This window comes from Phyllobates terribilis, unplaced genomic scaffold (assembly GCF_046119375.1).
Source record: "Phyllobates terribilis strain yellow unplaced genomic scaffold, ASM4611937v1 Scaffold_11__3_contigs__length_659146591, whole genome shotgun sequence".
Taxonomy (NCBI): Eukaryota; Metazoa; Chordata; class Amphibia; order Anura; family Dendrobatidae; genus Phyllobates; species Phyllobates terribilis.
Window position 1 is genome coordinate 130,968,483 of NW_027362771.1, and position 24,171 is coordinate 130,992,653.

Genomic DNA, 24,171 nt, shown 5'->3' on the forward strand with positions numbered 1-24,171 from the left:
GACCCCCCCCCCCACACACACACAGAGCCCTGATTTCAACATCACAGAGTATGTCTGGGATAAGATAAAAAAACAGCAGGATTTATGCAAGCAAACAACCACTGAAGTTCTGTAGCTGGGTCTCCAAGATGTTGGGAACAATCTCCTTCAAATACTCTGTGCAAGTGTACCTAGAAGAATTGATGCTGTTTTGAAGGCAAAAAGTGGTCACACCAAATATTGATGTGATTTAGATTTCTCTTGTGGTCATTTACTTCTTTTTACATTTTGATAATTAATACAAATAAACTATCCCTTCAATATTTGAAAGCATTCTTATTTTGCAGCATTTTTCCACAAATGCCTAAAACTTTTGAAGAGTCAGTATATGTGACCCAATCATTTTCTGGGCCATCAACATGCAATGGACCCAATGATTACCTGCCTATTAGAATAGCTAAAATTTAGGCCTCATTCACATAAAAAAATCCCACATTTCCAGGCTGTTCAGTACCAATGTTTAATATGAGATAAGTGGCCCTAGAAATGTCTGGATGCCACTTATCCCTGATTAAAATAATGTGCATGTTCCACTCAGCATGTTCATCATCCTGGCTAGCGTTAGACATGTACAGTCTGTAGTTTATACTGAAGCACAGATGTCTTTTTGAACATTTTAATGGAAAGAGAAGAGAATAACTATAACACAGTTACAAGTAGTACCAGATTATAAAGATGAAATAAAACATCATCATTAAAACCGATGAGAGCATAAGAGAAAAAAGCTTAAACATATGCTTTCCAACTGATGGCTGCTACCACTTTATTATGCCCACAGCGGTTTATTTGATTTATTTCAGCTTCAGCGCACTGAAAGCTTTATTCAATAGCTTGAGCTCTGCCCACTTGTGAAAGCACCAAAATTCTTTACAATCCTAGTTTAAAAAAAAGATGTAATTTCGTAAAAATGAAAGAAGGCTTCAGGTACTATTAGAACAATCTTTGGGCTATAACATTGAATACAAGTTTGTGTATTGTGCAAGTAAAAATATATGCCGTACACAAAAGTATTAAAATTTGGAAGGAGCGAAAAAACTTTTCGTGAAGTTCGTTGGCGGAAAAAAAAATGCCTGTTGGAATAAATGGAAAAAGCTGACAGATCTTTAGCATCATTAGTACATTGACCAACTACTGATTTCTTAACACACATTAAAGGGGTTGTCTACTTTGTCTTTATTTAAAAAAATGTATTGTGGACATGACTTATCTAACATATAGGTAAAGCAGGCTTATTTTTGTTCTCCTCATTTGTAAAGCATCATCCACTTTTTAGTGCTCCCTTCTTCACAAACTGAATAGTGGTGCTGTTCAGAAAATGGAAGGTGATAAAAAGAACATGTGACCAGAAGTCCATCATCATCATCTTCCTACTGAAAAACAATCCACACGGGAAAGTGGTTCTTAAATTAGCGGAAGCTGATGGAGAGGTCTAGTGACATGCTCCTTCATCTATTGTGGTTTGAGAACAGGGAATCTGTGAGGAAGGCAGCAAAAGCAAGCAGGAGGCATTTAAAGAGAACCTGTCAACATGATTTTGGAATGTAAAGTAAAGCCATAGCTGTAATGGCGCTGAAATACAGGTTAAATTGATTACACTATTATTCCCATAAGGAATCAAATGTTATAACAAGGAAACTCAATAATAATTTATTAACATGGGGACTCAATTAAGCCTAGGATGCAAAGGGGTATTTTTACCTGAGATAATCTTTATTAAATATCATAAATAAAATAAAAACATTATGCAGAGCTATTTATTTATAACCTAACCCTGCTTTACTTTTCTCCACAACTTTATCCCTGACCTGTCTGGTGTGTTCTTTGGTTTTCATGATGCTGTATGATTCTTAATGTTCTCAAACAAAGCTCTGAGGCCTTCACAGAACAGATGTAGTTATACTGAGAATAAATTACACAAAGGTGGACTCAATTTACTAAGTATGTGACTTCTGGGGGCAATTGTTTACTCAGGATTTAATTTAGGGCACTACAGTGGGTTGAATACAAATGCATGTCACCATTTTCAGATTTATATTTTTAAAATAATTAGAAAACTTTGTATCATTTCCTTTACACTTTACAAATACTTCCTACTTTGTGTTGGTATATCACATAAAATCGCTACAAAATACAATTAAGTTTGTGAGTGTAACGTGAAAAAACGTGAAAAAGTTTACAGGGTATGAATACTTTTTCAATCGAAGAGCACCATGTATCAGACACTGGCTATACAAATTCAGCCAAATATGTTTGACTCTGAAACACTGCGGTGTTTCAGAGAAAAACCCTCCAACGAGACAATGATCCGAAGCATACCTCACAGTCCACCAAAGCTTGGTCTCATAAGAAGGCGTCTGTCTCAGTAGCCTTATTTAAGCCTCATAGAATGATATTTAAAAAGGTAGTTGCAACATCCAAACCCAAGAATATTAGTGAACTGGGCAAAGATTTCTCAGGAACACTGCTGGAAGCTGGTGTCTGGCTATGCATCATGTTTGTAGTAGGTAATAAGAGCCAAAAAGTGCTTTACTAAGAATTGAAGGGAATCTGCTACCTAAAAAAAGCGATTAACCTTCCGCTAAGGAGTTAATCTGCAGGTTAATAGCTAAGGAATTAATCTGCAGGTAATAGCGTTGTGAACCTGCCCGGCGCCGTCACTTAGACCCACACTGCCGGGAGGAAATTAACTTTATTCCCCCCCAGCTGCATTCGGGTTTCAGTCAAGGGGGCAGCACCAACGCGGGTTCACTCACCGCTCTGTGTATAGATAGCGTTGGCTGACTGGACCCGCGCTAGTGCCGTCCCATGACTGAAACCAGAACATTGCCGAGAGGAATAAACTTAATTTCCTTCTGGGTCTAAGTGCTGGCGCCGGGCAGGTTCACAACGCTAATAACCTGCAGATTAACTCCTTAGCTATTAACATGCAGTTTAACTTCTCAGTGGGAGGTTGACAGCATTTTTTTACGTGACACGCGCTTAAAGGGGGTTCAATAATTCTGAAACTGCAGTAATCGTTAAAAGTGGCATCTTGTGATGAACTTGGAGAACCACTTTAGTTGTGCTGAGTTGTTTGAATTGTTTTTATTTGATGTTTTTTTTTTTTGCAAAACAGAAAGTTAATAAACCTAATTTGCACAGGGAGGGGTTGAGTAATTTTGATTGCAACCTTATCTTTCCTATCAAAGTAACAGATAATTCAATAGGCTATGTTAAGGGAAAAAACACATTGCAGATGTGATAACACATTTTTGTTAATCTTGTCATTTTATGTTAGGAATGGAACAGTATTCATTATTCATTGGTGTCTATTTGAAAACTGATTTTTCACAGATCAAGAGTACAAGAGTATTTAAACAAAGCAGGATGTTGGATTCCCATGCAGCTAGACAAGTAGGTATTACTTCTTTCAATAAAGGTGGTGATGGATGCTTTGGGAACTGTCACACGGTTCACAGTTTGCTTCCACATGGTATGATCTAAATGAGGATGAAACTCAGGAAACTGACACTTTTGACATGAAGTTCCAGTGGACTGAGCTCAGTGGTGTATACAGAATGCAATTCATCTATTTGTTGACAGTCTCCAAAAAATCTGACCCAAAACCTAATGCCTCAAAAGTTAAAGATGGCAAACTTAAATAGGAGAAAGTATTTGATGTTTACCTCCTGGTTGGCAACGACTAGCTCTTCTTCCAATGCAGACACTCTCTCTAGAGAAACCCTCAACCGCTCCCTTACCTAGAAGAAAAATAAAAATGGGTAGAAATATGTTTTCTAGTTTTATTAGGCAAACAACAATACACATGTAAAATTCACTAATATACAATCAGGAAATAATGAATTATGGATTTAGTAGAAAAAAAAAGCAAAACTGAGCATTAGATGAATAGAAGCCAGCAGCTATGAAGCTATGTTCTAAAGGGGCACATTTTCTTTGTTTTTATGCAGCTGAAAATAAGTTACATACATTACAAAACGGATGTGTGTGAGCAAGTACTTAGATTTCCGCAAGCACAATTAAAAAAAAACAAGTCAGCAGCTGAAATTTTTGCAACAAAGAGGTCACGATTGAATTTCCCTCCCAAAAAAAAGGGCTGTAAAAGTTTTGAAAAGTCGTTAAATTTTGGCGCAACTTGAAGTATTTTATTTATTTATTCTTTTTTTTTTTTTTTCTCCTTTTCTCTTTTTTTTTGCTATGTCAATATTTGGATTAACTAATACAATTGATTAGTAGGATTCCAGCTCTTGGGATCTCCAAGATTCTGGCAACCTGTCTCTAACAACACGCAACCTCAATGAAGAGAGTTTGTATGATATGGTGGTCAAGAATACAAGTTACCGCTCCAAACAAATTCCCTAGAAACTATATAGGCAACCAATCCTATGCTAGCGATTGCTGGTGGTCCCGTCCCAATGTATCTGACTGAAAACCACCTTAAAGATACTAGAGTAACCTAAGTAAATAGGAATGGGAACAAAGATCTTGTGCTTTAGGACTTGCCATCAGGTCAAAAGTGGCTAGATTTTGCTCTTATTTTATTCTCGCTGCTCCCCTGAGAATGCAATGTTTTCTTCTTTTTTACACTGTGTTCCAAATTATTATGCAAATAATATTTTCTCAGATTTTCCCAAATTACCTATATGAATTGCAGTCATTGTAATTTTCCAGTCAAATAACTATTAGAGTACAATTGAAAGGTTTTTGTACAAACTGCCTATGATAACAGTATATTTTTAAAAAAATAAAAAACTCAAACTGCACTCAAAATGCATGTTCCAAATTATTATGCACAGCAGAGTTTTCAACCTTTTCATTTTAATAAAGAACAAAAAAATGGTCATTTTTGAAATTATAAGCATTAGCAGGTTATTACAAACTGAAATCAAACAGTTTTCAACTCAAAACTTTATTCTAGGTGATGTTACATTTGCAGATAGGACCCCTTGTTCGAAAGGAGCTTCTGAACTCTCTCGTCCATTGAATTTGTCAGGTTTTGGATGGTTTCTGCTTTAATTGTTTTGCATGAGGACAGAATACCCTCCCAGAGCTGTTGCTTAGATGTGAACTGCCTCCCGCTATCATAGACACTCCTTTTGATGATGCTCCAGAGGTTCTCAATGGGGTTGAGGTCAGGGGAGCATGGGTGCCACACCCTAAGTTTGTCCCTTTTTATGCCCATAGCATCCAGAGATGCACATGTGTTATGTGCAGCATGAGACGGGGCATTATCATGCATGAAATGATCTCGATGGTCCAGATGGATGGAGTGGAGGATGGCTGGTTGATGGACACCCCATGCAAACACGGCTAAGGCGCTAACAAGGAGGAGGTGGAGTAATGTTTTGGGCTGGAATCATGGGGAGAGAGATTGTCGGCCCTTTTAGGATCCCTGAAGGGGTAAAGATGTATGTTGAGTTTCTCAAACAGCACTTCCGTCAATGGTTCAAGAAGAAGAACCGTGTATTCCGCAGCAAGATCATTTTCATGCATGATAATGCCCCGTATGTGCCCACGTAGCGTTTTACAAGCGTATTTGATGCGGAATTTCCGCAGCGGAAACGCTTGTAAAACGCTTGTTAATCCGCACCCCATGGTCCCCTATGAGAATCCGCAAGTTCTATGCCCATGCTGCGGATTTTTCCGCAGCGTTTTTGATGTGCACAAAAATCCGCAGCATGTCAATTAATTTTGCGTTTCCGCAAGCGGAATTGCCTTTGCAATGCAATAAAAAACGCAAGGCAATTCCGCATGTCGAAAACGCGCGATAAACGCTTGCGAAATTCCGCATGCGTTTTTCCGGGAAAGGACATGCGGAAATGAAGCTCAAATTTTCCGCTTCATTTCCGCAACGTGGGCACATAGCCTTATGAGTGGTTTTCCATACAGACCTCAGGTCTAGGTGAAAAAAACTGCAGCATGTGCTACTTGTGTCTGATTTATAGACCAGACTAGTGCAATTATTGCACTTGTCTGCTATCCAGATGGGCACATGGAGTGGCTGTCTGAATTTAGGCAAAGGCCAGAGACAATAGGGCCAATTATGCTAATAACACTCAGCTCAAACTCTCAGGATTAATGTGATCCGATTCTCGCAGATGACAGAATCGGAGCACAGGTGAAGAAGACGGCGAACTTAATTTCTCCATCTTATCCATTGTCTGCGTCCACGTAAATCGACATCCGAGTGCAGTTTGCTGTTTCACAAGCACCCATAGACTTATATGGGTGTGCATTGTCCAATTATCGGATGCACTCGCAGCATGCTGTGATTTTCTTTTTCATGCCGAATCTGCACTGCCCCATAGTATAACATTGGGCTTACTGCTATCCGATAAAACATCACATAGCACTCGGCTGTGTTATTCGCTAGTGTGAGCGAGCCCTTGGGCTCCATTCAGATGTCCGTATATCATATACATGTTCCATTGTGGCATCTTCATGTACACCTATGAGGCTGCATAATTAGGGTCAGGAGATCCGAGTCCAGTCTTGATTTGTGAAACTGGCATTAGAATGTTTTTAAAGCAGAAACTCATCAAAAACTGACATGTTGCATTTTTTTCCCTCATGAGAAAAACAGCACCATATGCATTACAGTTGTGTTTTCCTACTAAAATAAACTCCTCAACACTGAGATTGCAACACCAATAAGGAACAGCCATATAATTAAGGAAATCACATGAATCGATAGACATGTTAATGATATGCAAATTCTGAAAAAATGGAAACAAAATTTACACAACATCTTGATTTATTTAGCATCACATGAGCACCACGCAAAGAAATACACACATTTGCATGCCTTAACATGCTATTAGTGAGGTTACTAATGGATATCTAAGGAATGTTTTGCCATGCTTAATGCTATTGGGCAAGGAAAACATCAAGATCCACTGCTGGCAGCTCCCTTTGCAACTGCCGACCACTAGTTCCATGACCAAATCAATGTAACAGCGAGCGGTGTTAGTGTACCTGGAATAAAGGCTACTGGGTTCTGGCTACCATGCCATCCCACACCAAATTACAGGGCCAGTGTGACAATTCATTGTGAAAGTCAATTCATTAACCTCATGCCACCACTCTTGAAGGCTATCATAGTCCAGAATAAGACAGCTAAGACATTCTTAGAGGTTTCGACTGGAGGTCTGTCTTCTTCATCAATGAATCCCGCTCTTGTCTTGAATGTAATAATGGCTGAAGATTGGTCTGGAGACCACTTAGGCAAAGCCATGAAGATACCTTCATGAGGGAAAATTACTGTTTGAGCTCACGGCAGGGATCAGAAAGGAAGGAATGACTTTTGGAACGCAGACTTTGATGGAATGGTCTGGGAGAGTCATGCCACGTTTGGAAAGCCCCTGATGTGCCTAAACAGTGGAAACCCCCCACGAGTAACCCCATTTTTGAAACTAGACCCCTCAAGGAATTTATCTAGACATGTAGTGAGCACTTTGAATCCACAGGTGCTTCACAGAATTTTAAAACATTGAACTGTGAAAATGAAAAAAATGTATTTTTCCCACAAAAATGTTGTTTAAGCCCCAATTTTTTCATTTTCACAAAGACAGCAGTAGAAAATGGACCTCAAAATTTGTTATGCAATTTCTCCTGAGTATATCGATATCATATATGTGGTCGAAAACTACTTTTGAGGCACAGTGCAAAGCTCAGAAGGGAAGAAGCACAATATTGGAGTTCAGATTTTGCTAGAATGGTTTGAGGGTGCCATGTCACATTGGCAGAGCCCCTGAGGTGCCAGAACAGCAGAAACCCCCCATTAGTGACCACATTTTACAAACTACATCCCCCAATGAATTTACCGAGGTGTGCAGTGAGCATGTTGACACCAAATTTGCTTTACAGAATTTTATATCATTTGGCAGTGAAGAATGAGTAATTACATTTTTACCACTAAAATGTTGTTTTAGCCCCAAGTTTTTAATTTTTCTAAGGGCTAATAGGAAAAAATGGACCTCTCATATTTTAGTGCTATTTCTAATTAGTACTCCAATGCCCTACATATAATCGGAAGTACTTTTCAGGCACAGTGTAATACTCAGAAGGGAAGGAGCGCCATATTATAGTGCAGATTCTACTGTTATGGTTTGCGATGCCATGACCCACTAGGAGAGCCCCTGAGGTGCCAGAACAGCAGAACCCCTCATAAGTGACCCCAGTTTAAAAACTACGCCTCTCAATTAATTAATTTAGGGGTGCAGTGATCATATTTACATAACGTTTGGGATCACATTTATTCTGCGCTTTACGCTGAGCACTTGCATTGGGGTTTCCATCTAAATCTCAGGGATGCAAGGGGTAACATTTCTCCTTGTGGAGAGTGACAATCCAAGACTGGCGTGCCAAGGTGAGGAGACTTTTAAGCCTTGGAATGCTACTCTGGGAAATTAAATATGCAAATTGTCTCTTCAGAGCGGAAGACAACTAGAACTCTAGTGCCATCTATTGGAACTAGCAATCCTAAAACTCAATATCGACCCTTTAATGAGCCTTGCCATATGACTTCAGATAAGCGCCAAACCAGAATCTCAATTTGAAGACACTGTGTTTCGGGGTACTGCCCCTCGTCAGTGCAAAGTGTGAGATCTGGTTTGGCTGAGTGAGAGGCGTCTGACCGGGATCCAAGGGGTAACGTTTTATTCTTGTGGAGAGTGGCAAGCCAAGCCTGGCGTGCCAACACACTTTGTACTGACGAGGGGCAGTACCCGAAAACACAGTGTCTGCAAATTGAGATTTTGGTTTGGCTTTTATCCTAAGTCATGTGGCAAGCATCATTAAAGGGTCGATATTGACTTTTAGAATTGCTACTTTCAATAATTAATAAATATTATTAAAAATTAGGGTTGCAGAAATTTTTTTTTGAAAACTTCAAGAAGAAGCTTCACTTTAGTCAGAGCTTGGGTCAGACCTTTACTATAAAGTTATGGTCTACCAATGTTTTACAGTTTATACAATGACTAATCTTAGATAGTTCTGGAAAAGGAACAGATTGTAAGGTTGTTGTTAGCAACTACTGAACATATGCCCTGGTTTCATAACGCTGCTAAATATATCCTCCCTACCCTACCTCCTAATGTTCCTGCCTGTGAAGTGTGATTTCCATAGCGCAGCTTCGTTTCCAGCCAAGCAGAAACGCTTCTTGGATAGTTTGGGTTCAGCTTTACTAACTGCAAAATCAGAAAAAATTATAAAACTTTTCAGGTACATTCCCGCATGTGGAAAATCATCCGCATTTATCAGTGGCAGCATATTCTAAGAAATCTAATGCACGTGCTGTGAAAATTATCCATAGCGTAAACTGACAAAAGATGTGGATTTCAGATCCGTAGCTTGTTAATCTAGGCTGCGAATGTCAGTGCGAGTTTCGTCCTTAGCAATGAAAAGAGTGAAATGTTCACTTCCCCCTCCCATTTTTACAATAATAACCACAGAAATAAATACGGCTGCACTGCAGGAGGTACAGAGTGGAGATGTTACCCGGGAATGTACACAAGGGTTGATGCCCATGGTGTGGATTTCGCTCAGATTACTCATGCAGATTTACGCACAGAAAATCCACAGCGTAATATGCCTGCTAAATGTATTACATTTTAAAAATATCACCTACATGTTGGGTAAAATGTCCATGCATAAATTGAACTAAGCTGCGGATGTCAATTCCTTGTGCGGATAAATTGCAAACTTCACGCCTTTAGGCCACGGCCCCACTATCAGTATTTGGTCAGTATTTTTTCTCAGGAGTGGGAGCCAAAACCAGGAGTGGGTGATAAATGCAGAATTGGTGACTTGTTTGAATTATACCTTTTCTCTGATTGTTCCTCACCGGGTTTTGGCTCTCACTCCTGAGAAAAAATACTGACCGAATACTGATAGTGGGGCCGCGGCCTTAGTGTTATATAGCTTTCCACGGGCAGGTGTTTAAAAAGTCAGGTCTGGGTCCTGCTCTGCCCTAATCTATTTTGAGGCTTGCGGGCGAGTAAAGAGGTGTACTGCAAGAGTTAGGGGCCATCCTGGTTGGGTACACCTTGTCGCGGTGGGATGGTTTTATGCTTTTTTGATGAAAATAGTGTCAACTATGTACCCTATGTTATGTACAAGTACTATTACTATTTACTTACTGCAGGATATTGGCTCATTTTGGTTTTATCCTAGGTTTTGTCTGTTAATGGTCACAGTGTGAATGTGTACCTACACACTGCACTTATACCAACATGTGTCCAAGCTCATTTCTTTGGTTTTGTATTCATTTTTTCTTAAGCAGTTAAAATTATAGTCATTCTCCCCGTGCATGTAATGTCATGGCTTGTGCATATTTTACAAACTGGCTACCACAATACTCATGTACAGAATATAGATTAAAAGATAAGAAATTATTATGCTTCAGTATCTGGTTTTATTAAGCAAAACAAATCTAGGAGATACAATCTCTTGAACAATAAGATTAAATTTCCACAATGCGTTTTTGGTGAGTTTTTGATACTGCGTGTTTTCACAACGTCTTACAGTTCCAGCTAAGTAGTTGGGAATTATAGAAATCTCATGCCCTCTGTGGGTTTTTTTATACAGTGTAAACTGACCCGTGCTGCGTTTTTGAAATCGGCAACATGTAAATTTCTCTAATGCACATGCTGAGTTTTATCTACGGATTTTCCCCACAGAATTGCATTAGGTGCGAAAAATTGGCAAATTAAAAATGCATATGCATTTTTAGTGTATCAATAAATTTATGTTAAAGGCAAATACTAGAAAGTATAAAAAAACAAAGCAGCTTAATTTAAAACATAGTAGAGAGAAAACTGGGAAGCAAAGAAAGCACAATAGGTTCTTATCTGGTGGTGAGCAATGGTAAATGTGACAAAAAACTTGCAACAATATTAAAGCTTGGGAGTAGTGTTGAGCGATACCTTCAGGTAATATCGGATCGGATTGGATCGGGCCGATACACAAAAAGTATCGGATATCGCCGATTCCGATGCCGGAAACCCATGCAAGTCAATGGGACACAAATATCGGAATGAAAATAAACCCTTTCTTTCCCTGTAGGTTAATTCTACATGAAGGAAAACAACTAACAATAATGTAGAATGTATTGGGGGAGGTGGTTGCCCAAATCGATGGGAATAGTGCTCACAGTGAAACATGAAAAGCCGGCAATTCAGCAGCGGCATATACCGGTACCCGACAATTTACAACAGAAAGAATAAAGCTTCACACAAAGATTAGATAGATAGAAACATGTCAGTCACATATATATGAAGTACAGTGACAGTGATGGTTACTGTACTTGTCATTCAGAATAAAGGATTTATTAAAAAAAATAACAGTGTTTTCATGCACCGTCTCTTTAAAAAAGCCGGCCGGCAATTCAGTAGCGGTACCCGACAATTTATCACAGAAAGAATAGAGAATCACACATAGATTAGATAGATAGAAACATGTCATTCACATTTATAAGAAGTACAGTGACAGTGTTGATTACTGTACTTGTCATTTAGTGTTAAAATAAAGGATTTATTAAAAAAAAAATTGGCGTGGGGTTCCCCGTAATTTTAGTCTCTAGCGGAGGTTAAGCAGACGGCTGGGGCAGATGTTTGAAGCCTGGGAAGGGGGTAATACCCACGGAGCTTCCCAGGCTACTAATATCAGCCCCCAGCTGAATACCTAGCCTTCACTAGCTATTAAAATGGGGGACCTGTCAAAAAACTGACGTAGGGTCCCCCCTATTTTAATAGCTAGCAAAGGCTAGGCAGACAGCTGGGGGCTGATATTAATAGCCCAGGAAGGGTGCCATGAATATTGGCCCCCTCCCAGGCTAGAAACACCAGCCGTCAGCCGCCCCAGAAATGGCGCATCCAAAAAAAAATTGGCGTGGGATCCCCCATAATTTTAGTCTCTAATGGAGGTTAAGCAGACGGCTGGGGCAGATGTTTGAAGCCTGGGAAGGGGGTAATATCCACGGAGCTTCCCAGGCTACTAATATCAACCCCCAGCTGAATACCTAGCCTTTACTAGCTATTAAAATGGGAGACCCCCCCCAAAAAATGATGTGGGGTCCCCCCTATTTTAATAGCTAGCAAAGGCTAGGCAGACAGCTGGGGGCTGATATTAATAGCCCAGGAAGGGTGCCTTGAATATTGGCCCCCTCCCAGGCTAGAAACACCAGCCGTCAGCTGCCCCAGAAATGGCGCATCCATAGGATGCGCCAATTCTGGCACTTAGCCTCGCTCTTCCACGCTGCCCTGGTGCGGTGGCAGGGGGTAATAGTGGTGGGGTTCATGTCAGCGCCAGCTGCCATGAAGCCCAGGTTAGTAATGATGGGCGTCTATAAGACACCCCCATTACTAACCTGCAAAGTATTAAAAAGAAAAAACACACACTACACACAGAAAAAAATAATTTATTTGAAATAAAACACACCATTTTATTTAATTCTTAGTTTACTAAAAAAAAATAGTTACCTGTCCATGTTCCTGCGCTGATCTCCCATGCACAGCTGTCACATCTGGAGATGGTGACAGCTGTGCATGGCTGCTGTAAGCTCACGCTGCCGGGAACACGTCTGCTCCCGGCAGCGTGAGCCCCTGACTGAGGTCACCGGAGTGCATTCAGGCAGCGCAGCTCCGGAGACCTCCTTTACGGCACTGCTGTACCGTGGGAATTTCTCACGGTACAGCAGGGCCGTAAAGGAGCTAACCGGAGCAGCGCTGCCTGAACTCCGGCGAACCCGCTTATGCAATGACGGGGCTGCTTTACGGCCCCAGCATTCTAGCGGCGGCAGCGGTTTAGAGCGGTCACATTCCATGTGGCTGCTCTAAACTGGAGATCATCGTGGGACACTCGTGGACTACTACGGAGGGGTAAGGATAAGGTTGTGGTTTATTATTTTATATTTTATTACAGGAGATCGATGGCTTCGGGGAATTAGGTGTCTAGGTGAGTATAGGTGTAGTTTTTTATTTTTTTACTTTATTTTAGGTGGCGATCGGCGGGGACAGGTAATGTATAAACTAATTTATTTTAGGTAACCACTGGCCACCAATGACATGTATTTAAAAATTATTGGGGACCAAAAACAAAAAAAATATATGGGGGCCTAAAAGAATAAAAGATGTATAGGGGCAAAAATAACACATGGGGCAGTTTAAATAGCAGGATCAGGCTGATGGGAACTACTGCTCCCATCGAGCTGATCCTGCTGGCACGAGTGGACGGGGAACAGACATAGGCCGATGGGAGTAGTAGTGTCACATCGGCCTATGTCTGCCTGCACGCACACACCCGCAGACATCGCACAGACACCGCACACACCCGCAGACATCGCACAGACACCTCACACACCCGCAGACATCCCACACACCCGCAGACATCGCAGACACCCCGCACACACTCGCAGACATCGCACAGACACCGTGCACACACTAATCATGACGGGTCTGATGGTCTGGGTGGTGAGGCTGACCTGTGCGGCCGTGGGAAAGTTCATGTGAGTTCATGCAGTCAAGCATGAACTCACATGAACCCTCTGAGGGCACCGCGGCTACTTCAAATGAACAGCTGATCGGCATCACCTGATACCTCAGCTGTTCATTTGAAATAACCGGCGGGAAAGAGCAGCACAGAACGGGAAAGCCGGTGGTAAAGTCTTTTCACTGCCGGCTTCCCCGCCCGGGTCCTTCGCTCCCCGCTCCTTGGTGTTGCGCTCCCCGCCCGGTCCTAACTTACGATCAGGATGGGGGGAGCGGAGGATCGGGGTGGGAGGCTGCGGGGAAGCAGTATGGGGCTGTGTGATTGTTTAAAAGCCGGCGGCTTTTTACCGCCCGCCGGCTTTTAAACAATCAGGAGAATTCTCCCACGCTGGGATGGCATTCTGATGACAGGCTGGATCGCAGCTGAACGCTGCCATCCAGCTTGTCATCCTTCAGAGACACTGCAGAGCGCAGGCATTATGGGAACTTCCGATTCCAGTATTCGATATTCTAAAAGTATCGGAATTAAGTATCGGAATTCCGATACCGCGAATATCGGCCGATACCCGATATTTCAGTATCGGAATGCTCAACACTACTTGGGAGTAATCAGCTTCTGCAGATCTACCGGTAAAACCAGAAATGCCAAGGTAAAGGTAAAGTGGTTCCTCTGCGCTGCTGGTGAAAATCCACAAGAATGATCCAGGAGATGCAATAATTGATAAGTACTTTGGTTATATCCCAATGAAAAAGTTGGTGGACTTTGAAACGCGTACATAATAAAAACCACATATCAATTATTGAATCTCCTGGATCTTTCCTGTGGATTTTCACCAGCAGCGCAGAGGAACCACTATCTTTCCCTTGGCATTTAAAGAAGTTGTCCACTACTTTTTCATTGATGCCCTATCCATAGGATAGGGCATCAATATATCATCGGCTGGGGTCCCGCACGGGGCACCCCCGCCAATCAGCTGTTATCGGCCGCCTGACGTCATTGCTTACCTGCAGAGCTTGTCCGTCTAGCAGTAGTGGACGGCGCTTGTTACTGCACATCCGCCTCCTATTCAATTCAATGGGAGGCGGATGTTCAGTACCCCGCGGCAGCCACTACAGCTAGATGGCCAAGTTCCGCAGGTAAGCACTTCTGGCTGGCGGCCGCCGCCAGCACCGATGACAGCTGATCGGCGTGGATGCCGGGTGCGGGACCCCGGCCGATCAAACATTGATGCCCTATCCTACGAATAGGATCATGAATGAAAAAGTAGTAGACAACTTCTTTAAATTAAAACATCACCAACAAGAGACAAAAATCATAGCGTAAAAAAAACATATAAAAACATACTAAAAATGCTAAGAAAATAACGCAAGTAACCTAATTTAGCTAATAGAAATGCTACAGAAATTCTGAAACATCAAAAACTTATGAAATGGTCATCGTGGGAACTTTAACTTTAAAGGTATTTTGGCCTATGTTTTATTAACCTTTTTATTTCTTTACAAATTACCAAAGGTTAAGTACACAAATGAAACAATCTTGGATTGATCACACTTGTAAGGTATATGTTAGGATAGACAGAAAGATGGATGGACAGACAGACAGATGTTATATGAAGACATCCAAAAAAATGCATTTGAGATGGGTCAATAAAGTGCACTCACTTTTTGGACACTATTTGGAGTTCTGCTTGCTTTCTTATTCTATATGGTAGATTTCACGTCAGTCTCCATGGACTTGCACTAATGATCCACATTGCGGATATTTTTTTTTCTAGATAGATAATTAACATGCTGATACACAGAGATGAGGAAAAGTTTTCTGACTGCGTTGGAACAAAATTGGAAATTATTTTGCTGTGATGGCGATAGGGGGTCTGAAACTGGGACACCTGTGCTGATTTCATAATTAAAGAATATTAGGGAGTTCAAGTAATTTCTATTTGTAAAAGATTAAAATAACTTTTGACTTTTTCAACCCCTTTAACAATCTACCAACATGTGGCCTACATATAATTCACATGTCAGGAGGGAGAAAATACAAAGCAGTTGGTGATATATGGATGACACCAGTCTGTAAACTCACACATAACTCAGTTCCTAGCAATTAAACCCTTTAGATACCAAAACCAATTTTGACAGCAGCATCTAAGTGTTTAGATTGAGGGGAGTGGCCTTCTGTCACAGCAGCCTCCCGCAACATGACCTCATGGTGCAGATTGGTTGTGATGATAGCCATGTAATCTAACCCACAGTTAAGGCTTAAAAAAAGAAGAATGATGACTAGTGATGGGCGAACCCGAACAGTAAAGTTCGGGGTCCGTACCGAACACCTCCTCAGGGAGTCCATGTTACTGTTCGGGCTTGGGTTCGGGTGTTTCCCACGCTGTCACTTGCGTGACAGCACAGGAAACACAGGCTCGGATCGACGGTAATAGAATTACCGCTGTCAGAGCGCTGTGGCATCATGCTGACCGGTGTCAGCATGATGCCACAGCTGTGACAGTGACCCGCGGTAAAAAGCTTGCCATGGGTCATAGGCGCCAACTGATGGTACTACTACTACGATCAGCCGGTGCCTCCTGCCATAGGAAACAGCGAGCGCAGGCACCGCTGGATGGGAGCAGTAGTCTCCCATCTGCCGGTGCCTCTGCTCTTCTGAAAGTAAAAAAAAAAGTTCAAATAAAACTAAAACACCATATACTCACCTTACACCTAATCCCCGAAGCCCATGATCACCTGTAACAAAAGTAAAATAATAAAGCAACCTCATCCTCACCTGTCCGCCACAGTCCAAATAGCGAGGGTCCCACGAAGATCCCATGAACAGAGAGGCCACTTTGTAAAATGTGATCGCTCTGTTCTGCTGCCAGCAATACACTGACTCAGTGTATTGCCGGCAAATGAGGTCAGCGCATGCGTGGTGAGTATTTTTCCACGCTTGCAATGAGTTGAACGGCAAATGAACAGAACGGTCACATTTTACAATGTGGCCACTCTGTTCATGAGATCTTCATGGGACCCTCGCTATTTGGACTGCGCCGGAAAGGTTAAGGATGAGGTTGGTTTATTATTTTATTTTTACAGGTGATCATTGGCTTCAGCTGGAATGGGCATGACTAAGTATGGTTTAATTTAGAATATTAAAAGGTATGTTTTATTTTATTTTATTCTGGGTGTGGTTGTTTTTATTTTACATTTTACATACACTATGGGGTTATTAAAGGGGGCGTCTTGTAGACTCCCCTCCAATACTAACCTGGGCTTGATGTCAGCTGGCATTATAAGTTGACATCAACCCCAACCCTATAACCCCACTGCCACCACTACAGGGCAGTGGGCAGAGTGAAGCTAATTGCCAGAATTGGCGCATCCTATAGATGCACCATTTCTGGGGTGGCTGAGGGCTCCTGTTTCTAGCCTCGGAAGGGGCCAATATTCATGGCCCCTTCCTAGGCTACTAATATCAGCCTTTGCTAGCCGTTAAAATGGGGGGGACCCCACGTCATTTTTTTTGGGGGGGTCCCCCATTTTAATAGCCAGTAAAGGCTATGTATACAGCCTGGGGGTTGATATTAGTAGCCTGGGAAGCTCCAAGGGTATTACCCCCTTTCCCAGGCTAAAAACATCAGCCCCAGCTGTCCGCTTTCCCTCTGCTGGTTATAAAATTACGGGGGACCCCATGCCATTTTTTTCCATAAATTTAATAATTTATTAATTAATGACATGAACTGTAAGGTACACACGCAAAGCACGGATTATATATATCACATATTTATATTCTATCTGTATATCTATCTATTATCTACATATCTAGCTTTGCAAAAAAAAGGTTTTTTTTAGTGTGTGACAGCTGTCAATCATAAAAACACCATATGAATCTGGTATCGCTGTAATCGCACCGACCTGAAGAATAAAGTCATCTAATCACTTATACCGCACGAGGAACGGCTTGGGGTTAGGATTGTGCTAGGGCTAGGGTTGTGCTAGGGTTAGGGTTGGGGTTGTGCTAGGGTTAGGTTTGTGCTAGAGTTAGAGCTAGGGTTGTTCTAGGGTTAGGGTTGTGCTAGGGTTAGAGTTGTACTAGGGTTAGAGTTGTACTAGGGTTAGGGTTGGGGTTGTGCTAGGGTTAGGGTTGTGATAGGGTAAGGGTTGTTCTATGGTTACGGTTATATTAGGGTTGGAGTTAGAGTTGGGTTGGGATTTTTTCAAAAGTAAAGAAAAAAAAAATGATGACAATATGGCGACTAGTGTTGAGCGCAAGTGCTCACTACTTGAGTTTGCATTGGGTGCTCGGGTATGCACCAAGTATCGCGGGTGCTCGAGTGACATGCACGAGTCTCCGCCTCATATGTTTTGCGGCTCGGCTATTATACAGCCCAAAAAAACTTGCGGGGATTGCCTGTCATGCATGAGCGATCCCCGCATGTTTTTTTTGGGTATCTAACATCTGTGAAACATGTGGGGCAGGGACTCGAGCATGTCACTCGAGCACCCGCGATACTTGGTGCATACCCGAGTCCCCGATGCAAGCTCAAGTAGCGAGCACTTGAGCTCAAGACTAATGACAACTTATTCAATATGATGACCAAATGTTATCAAATTCTGTGTTGTACCTCTGGGTTGAAAATGTTCACTATACCCCTTGGTAAAAACCTTGAGGGGTCTAGTTTCCAAAATGGGGTCACTTGTGGGGGGTTTCCACTGTTTAGGCACATCAGGGGTTCCACTCCAAGGGCAACATGTCGTCCACTCTCGATTCCAGACAATTTTGCTTTAAAAAAGTCACACCTTCCATTCTCAACCCTGTCGTGCTCCTAAATAGTGTATTTTCCCCACATATGGGGTATCGGCGTACTCAGGAGAAATTGCACAAATTTGGGGTTCATTTTCTCCTCTTAACCTTGTGAAAATAAAGAATTTGGGGGTAAAATATCATTTTTGTGGAAAAAGTTAGATTTTTTTATTTTCATTGCTCTACGTTATAAACTTCTATGAAGCACCTGGGGGTTCATGGTGCTCACCACACATCTAGAGAAATTCCTTGAGGGGTCTAGTTTCTAAAATGGGATCAGTTGTGGGCAGTTTCCACTGTTTAGGCACATCAGGGGTTCTCCAAACGCGACATGGCGTCCGCTAATTATTCAAGCAAATTTTACATTCAAAAAGTCAAATGGTGCTCCTTCCCTTCGGAACCCTGCAGTGCAACCAAACAGTGGTTTTCTCCCACATATGGGGTATACGCATGCTCAAGAGAAATTGCACAACATATTTTGGGGTCCATTTTTTCCTGTTACCGTTGCGAAAATAAAAAAATTTGGGTCTAAAGTAACATTTTTGTGAAAAAAGTTAAATGTTCATTTTTTTCTTCCATATTCCAAAAATTCCTGTGAAGAACCTGAAGGGTTAATAAACTTCTTGAATGTGGTTTTGAGCACCTTGAGGGGTGCAGTTTTTAGAATGGTGTTACTTTTGGGTATTTTCTGTTATAAAGGCCCCTCAAAGTCACTTCAAATGTGATGTAGTCCCTAAAAAAATGGTTTTGTAAATTTTGTTGGAAAAATGAGAACTCGCTGGTCAATTCTTAACCCTTATAACTTTCTAACAAAAAAGAATTTGGTTCTAAAATTGTGCTGATGTAAAGTAGACATGTGGGAAATGTTATTTATTAACTATTTTGTGTGACATATCTCTCTGATTTAAGGGCATGAAAATTAAAATTTTGAAAATTGCAAAATTTTCAAAATGTCCAATTTTTTCACAAATAAACGCAAGTCATATCGAATAAATTTATCATTATCATTTATCATTAACGTGCAAACCACCTTCAGGGGTAAAGGGGTTAAGGTAGTCTTTGTAACTTTTCTTCAGCCTACCGACTGCTCGTTTTCCTGGACACAGTTCTCCGTACAGCAGTTGTTTAGGTAATCGGTTGTCTGGCATTCTGACCACATGTTCAGCCCATCTTGCTTGGGCATTCAGCAGAAGAGTGTAAACGCTGCAGAGGCCAGCTTGTTCCAGTATTGCGGTGTTGGGGACATTGTCTTGCCACCTGATATGGAGAATTCTGTGGAGACAACTCAGGTGAAAGTGATAGAGCTGTTTGGTGTGCTGGCTGTAGATAGTTCAGGTCTCGCTGGCATAGAGAAGTGTGGTAAGGACCACCGTGCAGTAGAGCTTCAGCTTGGTGGTTAGGCTTAGTCCCCTTCATTCCCATACGTTCTTACACAGTCTCTCGAAGGCAATGCTGGCTTTGGCAATTCAGTTGTTGACTTCAACGTCTATGGTCACTACGTGGGAGAGCGAAGTAGTCGCAAGCTTGTGAAAAACAGTCCATTTCATGCTGCATCTGCTGCTCTGTGCTGGCGTTGATTGCGCAGTCATCAGCAAACAAGAAGTCATGGATAACGGTCTCACACACCTTTAAAACAACCTGAAGGCGTTCTTTTTGTGTTGACTTCTTGACTAGCGACTGGGATCATTTTGGTGCTCTTTGTACTGCTGATGGTTTTCTTCTAGAAGTGCCTTAATTTCTACGTTGGTTTCATTTTACCAATGTTGGTTATTTTGGGCTGCTGGTCCAAGATTTTCCAGGTCAGTATTGTAAATAGCATCTTTAAGAGTTGTCCACTGTTCTCTAACGCTGGTCTCGTCTGTCTGCGGTGTGTCTGACAGTCTGCTGTCAAGATCATTGGCACATTCCACTGCAACTCTTCTGCTTTGCAGCTTGGAGACATTCAGCCCCTTTGTAGTCCTCTGCCTTGGGAGTCTCCTCGACAGCAGGATGTGAAGGCTGCACTTAGACACAATGAGGTGGTGGTCAATCCAACAATCAGAACCATACATGACTCTCGTTACTCTAAAGTCCATCTAATCCCTCTTGATGGCAATGATGTAGTCAATGAGATGCTCATGCCTCAAGCGTGGGTGCATCCACAATGTCTTCTTGCAAGTGGGTAAGCAGAATAGGGTGTTGATGATGACAAGGTCACGTGTGGAACACGTCCTGAGGAATAGAAGGCCATTTCTGTTACACTTGACAATACCGTGTCTCCCAATTACTCCTTACCAGTTTTGATAGTCTGTTCCCACTCTGGCATTAAAGTCTCCGAATATAATGAGCTCGTCTGACTGTGGGATTACAGACATAAGTGTGTTAAGTTCATCATAGAACTTATCCTTAATGTAATTTGGATTGGTCATGGTGGGAGCAAAGGCACTAATCAGCGTAGCAAGCTTTTTGTTTGCAATTGGGAGCTGAAGTGTCATCAGGGGGTCTATGATGCCCTCCAGAAGCTGGTCAAGTTTACAAGCAAGGTGAGATTTGATAGCAAATCCCAGGCCTGCTTCTCGTCATTCAGTGCTGCCTCGACCACTCCAGAAAAGCGTGTATCCACCACTACGGTCTGTTAGTTGGCCCTTATCTGCTAAGAGCGTTTCACTGAGAGCTGCTATGTCCACGTTGTCGCGAGCTAGCTCCTTCTCTCTGGTTTGTCTGCCTTGATATTGTCTAGCACAGTTCTCATATTCCATGTGCCATGGATGAGTACCATCATTTTCTTCTTTGAATGTCAACCGCTATGAGTGATATCCGCCAGCTGGCCAGGTCAAGGTGAAGCAGACTAAAACTCTTGGTAAACTGTATGGCGGAGTGGAGAGGGAAGAAGGAAAGAAGAAAAGGGGAAGAGAAGGAAAGGGAGTAGGGGAAGGAACGAAAAGGAGTAAAGTAGGGAAGAAAAGGAAAGGAAAGATGGGGGGGAATAAAATAAAAATAAAAAAAAAAGAAAGAGAAAGAAATGTCTCCATGGTGGGGGGGAGGGGAGTAAGTGAAGGGGGGGAACTTACTGTAATATTGTAAAACGAGTGTTGTCATGTAATATCTGTTCCAAATTTTGTTATGTTTAATAAAAATGTATCTGATTAAAAAAAAGGTGAAACAGATTATGTGTGAGGCAACTTTTCTAGCCCCTTCCTCAATGGAGGTAAGCAGAGTGATCCGAAAAAGGACTGCTTGGACACCGAAGGGAAACTCCACTGTTGCTTTGGTCCAGTGGGGAGTGACCCTATGTCCTGGGCTGCCTGTGTGCAGGTTCGTGACTACAGCTTCCAGTGATTCCACACCAGCATCTTTGCCGCTATCGCATCACCACAGGACTTTGAAGCGCTGTGATTAAAGTCGTGACTTGCACTTGACTTGGATTAAAGTAAGGAAGAGTTGCGCAGGTCATCAGCCTCACTCTCTTATTCGTGCTTATCGAGTCCCAGTGGCAAGAGCTAGTCGAGACGACTGGAGATAGGTCAGGATGCAATGGATGGGCAGCAGTGTCCTAAATTTTCCTCGCTGCACCCCGTCAGAGCTCCATAATGCTTTGTTGGGAATCGGTTTCCTGTCAGTTTAATCTTAGATGGCTTCTTCCGCACAGTCCGCCGAATCACATGTACGGGTAGGCAAACCCTTAAAATCACAGTGGGCCTCAAAACCAAAGACTCTCTACCAGAGGTGCTACCTATATCTGGACACCCTATGCACATAATTATACTGATCCATTAACATGAAACCTAAATAAAAAAACAATATAATAATTCCTCAAAAGGGCATGTCAATATATAGTAGAATAAAAATATAAAATGCAATGGCTTATGGAAGGCATGGATGAAAAAAAAGTAAAAAAAAAACAGCTTGGAGCAGGAAGGGGTTAACAGAAGCTATAAGCTTGACAGACACAAATCATATACTGACTGTGATTGTGTCGCTCTAAACTAACTGCTATATTCACATAACATTATTGTGCGTTTTTATTTTTCACCTGAACAGCAAGCATTTCAAAGATGTGAATGAGGAAAATCAACTAATTTATTTATTGATAACCTAGAATTTATGTGCAGAAGTAGTGCTACATTTTGTTTCTTTTTGCTTTTCATATTTTTAAAACAGGTTTTAACACAAAAACTTGAATTAAGAGAATGATCCCAATCAGGAAGAATTTTATGGAAATAAGGTATTTGTTCTAGGAACTGAGATTGGGATATACCATATGATCTTTGTTGTGAAGTAGAGTAGTAGGAAGTTAGAACATCAGTTGCAGGTAGAGAGAAAAGTGCCCAACTACCACAGAGGGCTACTCTTATTGGATTCAGATTTGCACAAAAACGGTGACAAAGTGGAAAAGAAGCAATATGGAACAGTTGAAAAGGGGGTGATAATTAGTTATAGGTTTTAAGATTATAGACTTCACCTCACCCTTGTATAAAATGACCATTATCTTTAAATACGAAGTGATCATCTGTGTCATGCCAGCGTCTCGAAAGTCTTCTCAGCACCACCCTACCCTCTGCATTCACCGCTCTACTTCCCCAGCATCAGACCATCTTCCTGTGCTGCCTTGTGCTCACTGCCAGCTCTGCTCCTAGAGAATCTCCACCTGGTTATAGGGAGGCGCGGTCACATCCTATAGGAATTTAACCCTGCTGTGTCCTGCAGGGTTTGCCTTCCCCAGCCTATCCCTAGACAGCAGCGGGTTTGTTAGACAGCTCCTCCCACCACTCCTTGTCCGATCATTGGATCCCAGTTGCTTGTCTCTGTATGTGGGTGATCTTTGTTCTGTCTCTCCTGCTACTGACCCGGCTCATTTAACATTTATCCTGACCTCTCCGCTCCTGACCTCGGCTATGTATACTGAACCTATGTAGCCTGCCCTGGTCACGGATTGTCTGACCACTTCTTTGCCTCTTTTCTCCTGCATCTCATACGCATGTCTCTGACTCTCTAGTCAACTGCTGCAGACCCGAGAACTGCCCTGTAGTGGTACCTAGTGTCTATCGGCGGCCCAGCCAATCCTCACCATCAGGATCTCTAGTAGACACTTAGTCACGCCCCTCCAGGGTAAGCCGGGCCTTTGGTGCAGTGGGTCCACACCCACCAGCGTTACAATCTGAAACGTTTTTATTTTAATATATACATTTACTTCTTAGTTCGATGGATTTTTGCATTTTTTGGTATGAAACTTTAGATTCTGTTTTCTTAAACACTATGGTCTCGATTCCTCTAGACTGGCCTTATGCACACCAGTCTTGGTGAAGGGTACAGTATTCTTGAGTAACATGTGCCTAATTCATTAAGTAGTGTTCTCTTAATTAATTTGGTATATCTTTTAGCTTGAGTACATTTGTGTTGGAATTTATGCCACTTTTGTGTTGCAAATTATTATGAATTTGTCAGCTGACCTCTGCAACTACGAGTTGTGCAAAAATATTTAGATATTTCAGTTTTCAGTTGACATTTCGGCAAAAACTGTTTCATGAATTGGGGCCTACAAAGAAAAATATATAGCAACTGTATAGTGACAAGTGTGTGTCTACAAGACCAGACCCATGAGAGAGTGACGATGAACATAAATATATTGTAAATATGGTTGAACAGAAGAGAGAGCACAGAACATTGAAACATGATCTATAAGATAAATAATTGTACCTTTTCATCTAGAGCTTTATGGTGCTCAAACAGAGATTTCAGAGCTTTAAGAACTTCTACTTCACTGGAAACACCTGAGGGGGACTGTGCTTGTCGTTTAACCACTGTCATCCTCAATGACCTCTCGTGTCTTGAAACAAGGCACTCCAGATGCTCCAGTAAAAGCTGTTGTAGAAA

General features: G+C 41.9%; 1 protein-coding gene across 11 annotated transcripts in view; it reads right to left on the reverse strand.

The window, feature by feature from the left end:
* Positions 1–24,171, reverse strand: part of PPFIA2 (PTPRF interacting protein alpha 2) — a 446,534-nt gene that overhangs the window by 202,628 nt on the left and 219,735 nt on the right. For all 11 annotated transcript variants that reach the window (XM_073651603.1, XM_073651602.1, XM_073651604.1 and 8 more), the window contains 2 exons: positions 23,995–24,159; positions 3,705–3,779 (listed from right to left, as the gene is read on the reverse strand). In XM_073651603.1, coding sequence (XP_073507704.1) covers positions 3,705–3,779; positions 23,995–24,159 — 240 coding nt within the window. The remainder of the gene's footprint in view (positions 1–3,704; positions 3,780–23,994; positions 24,160–24,171) is intronic.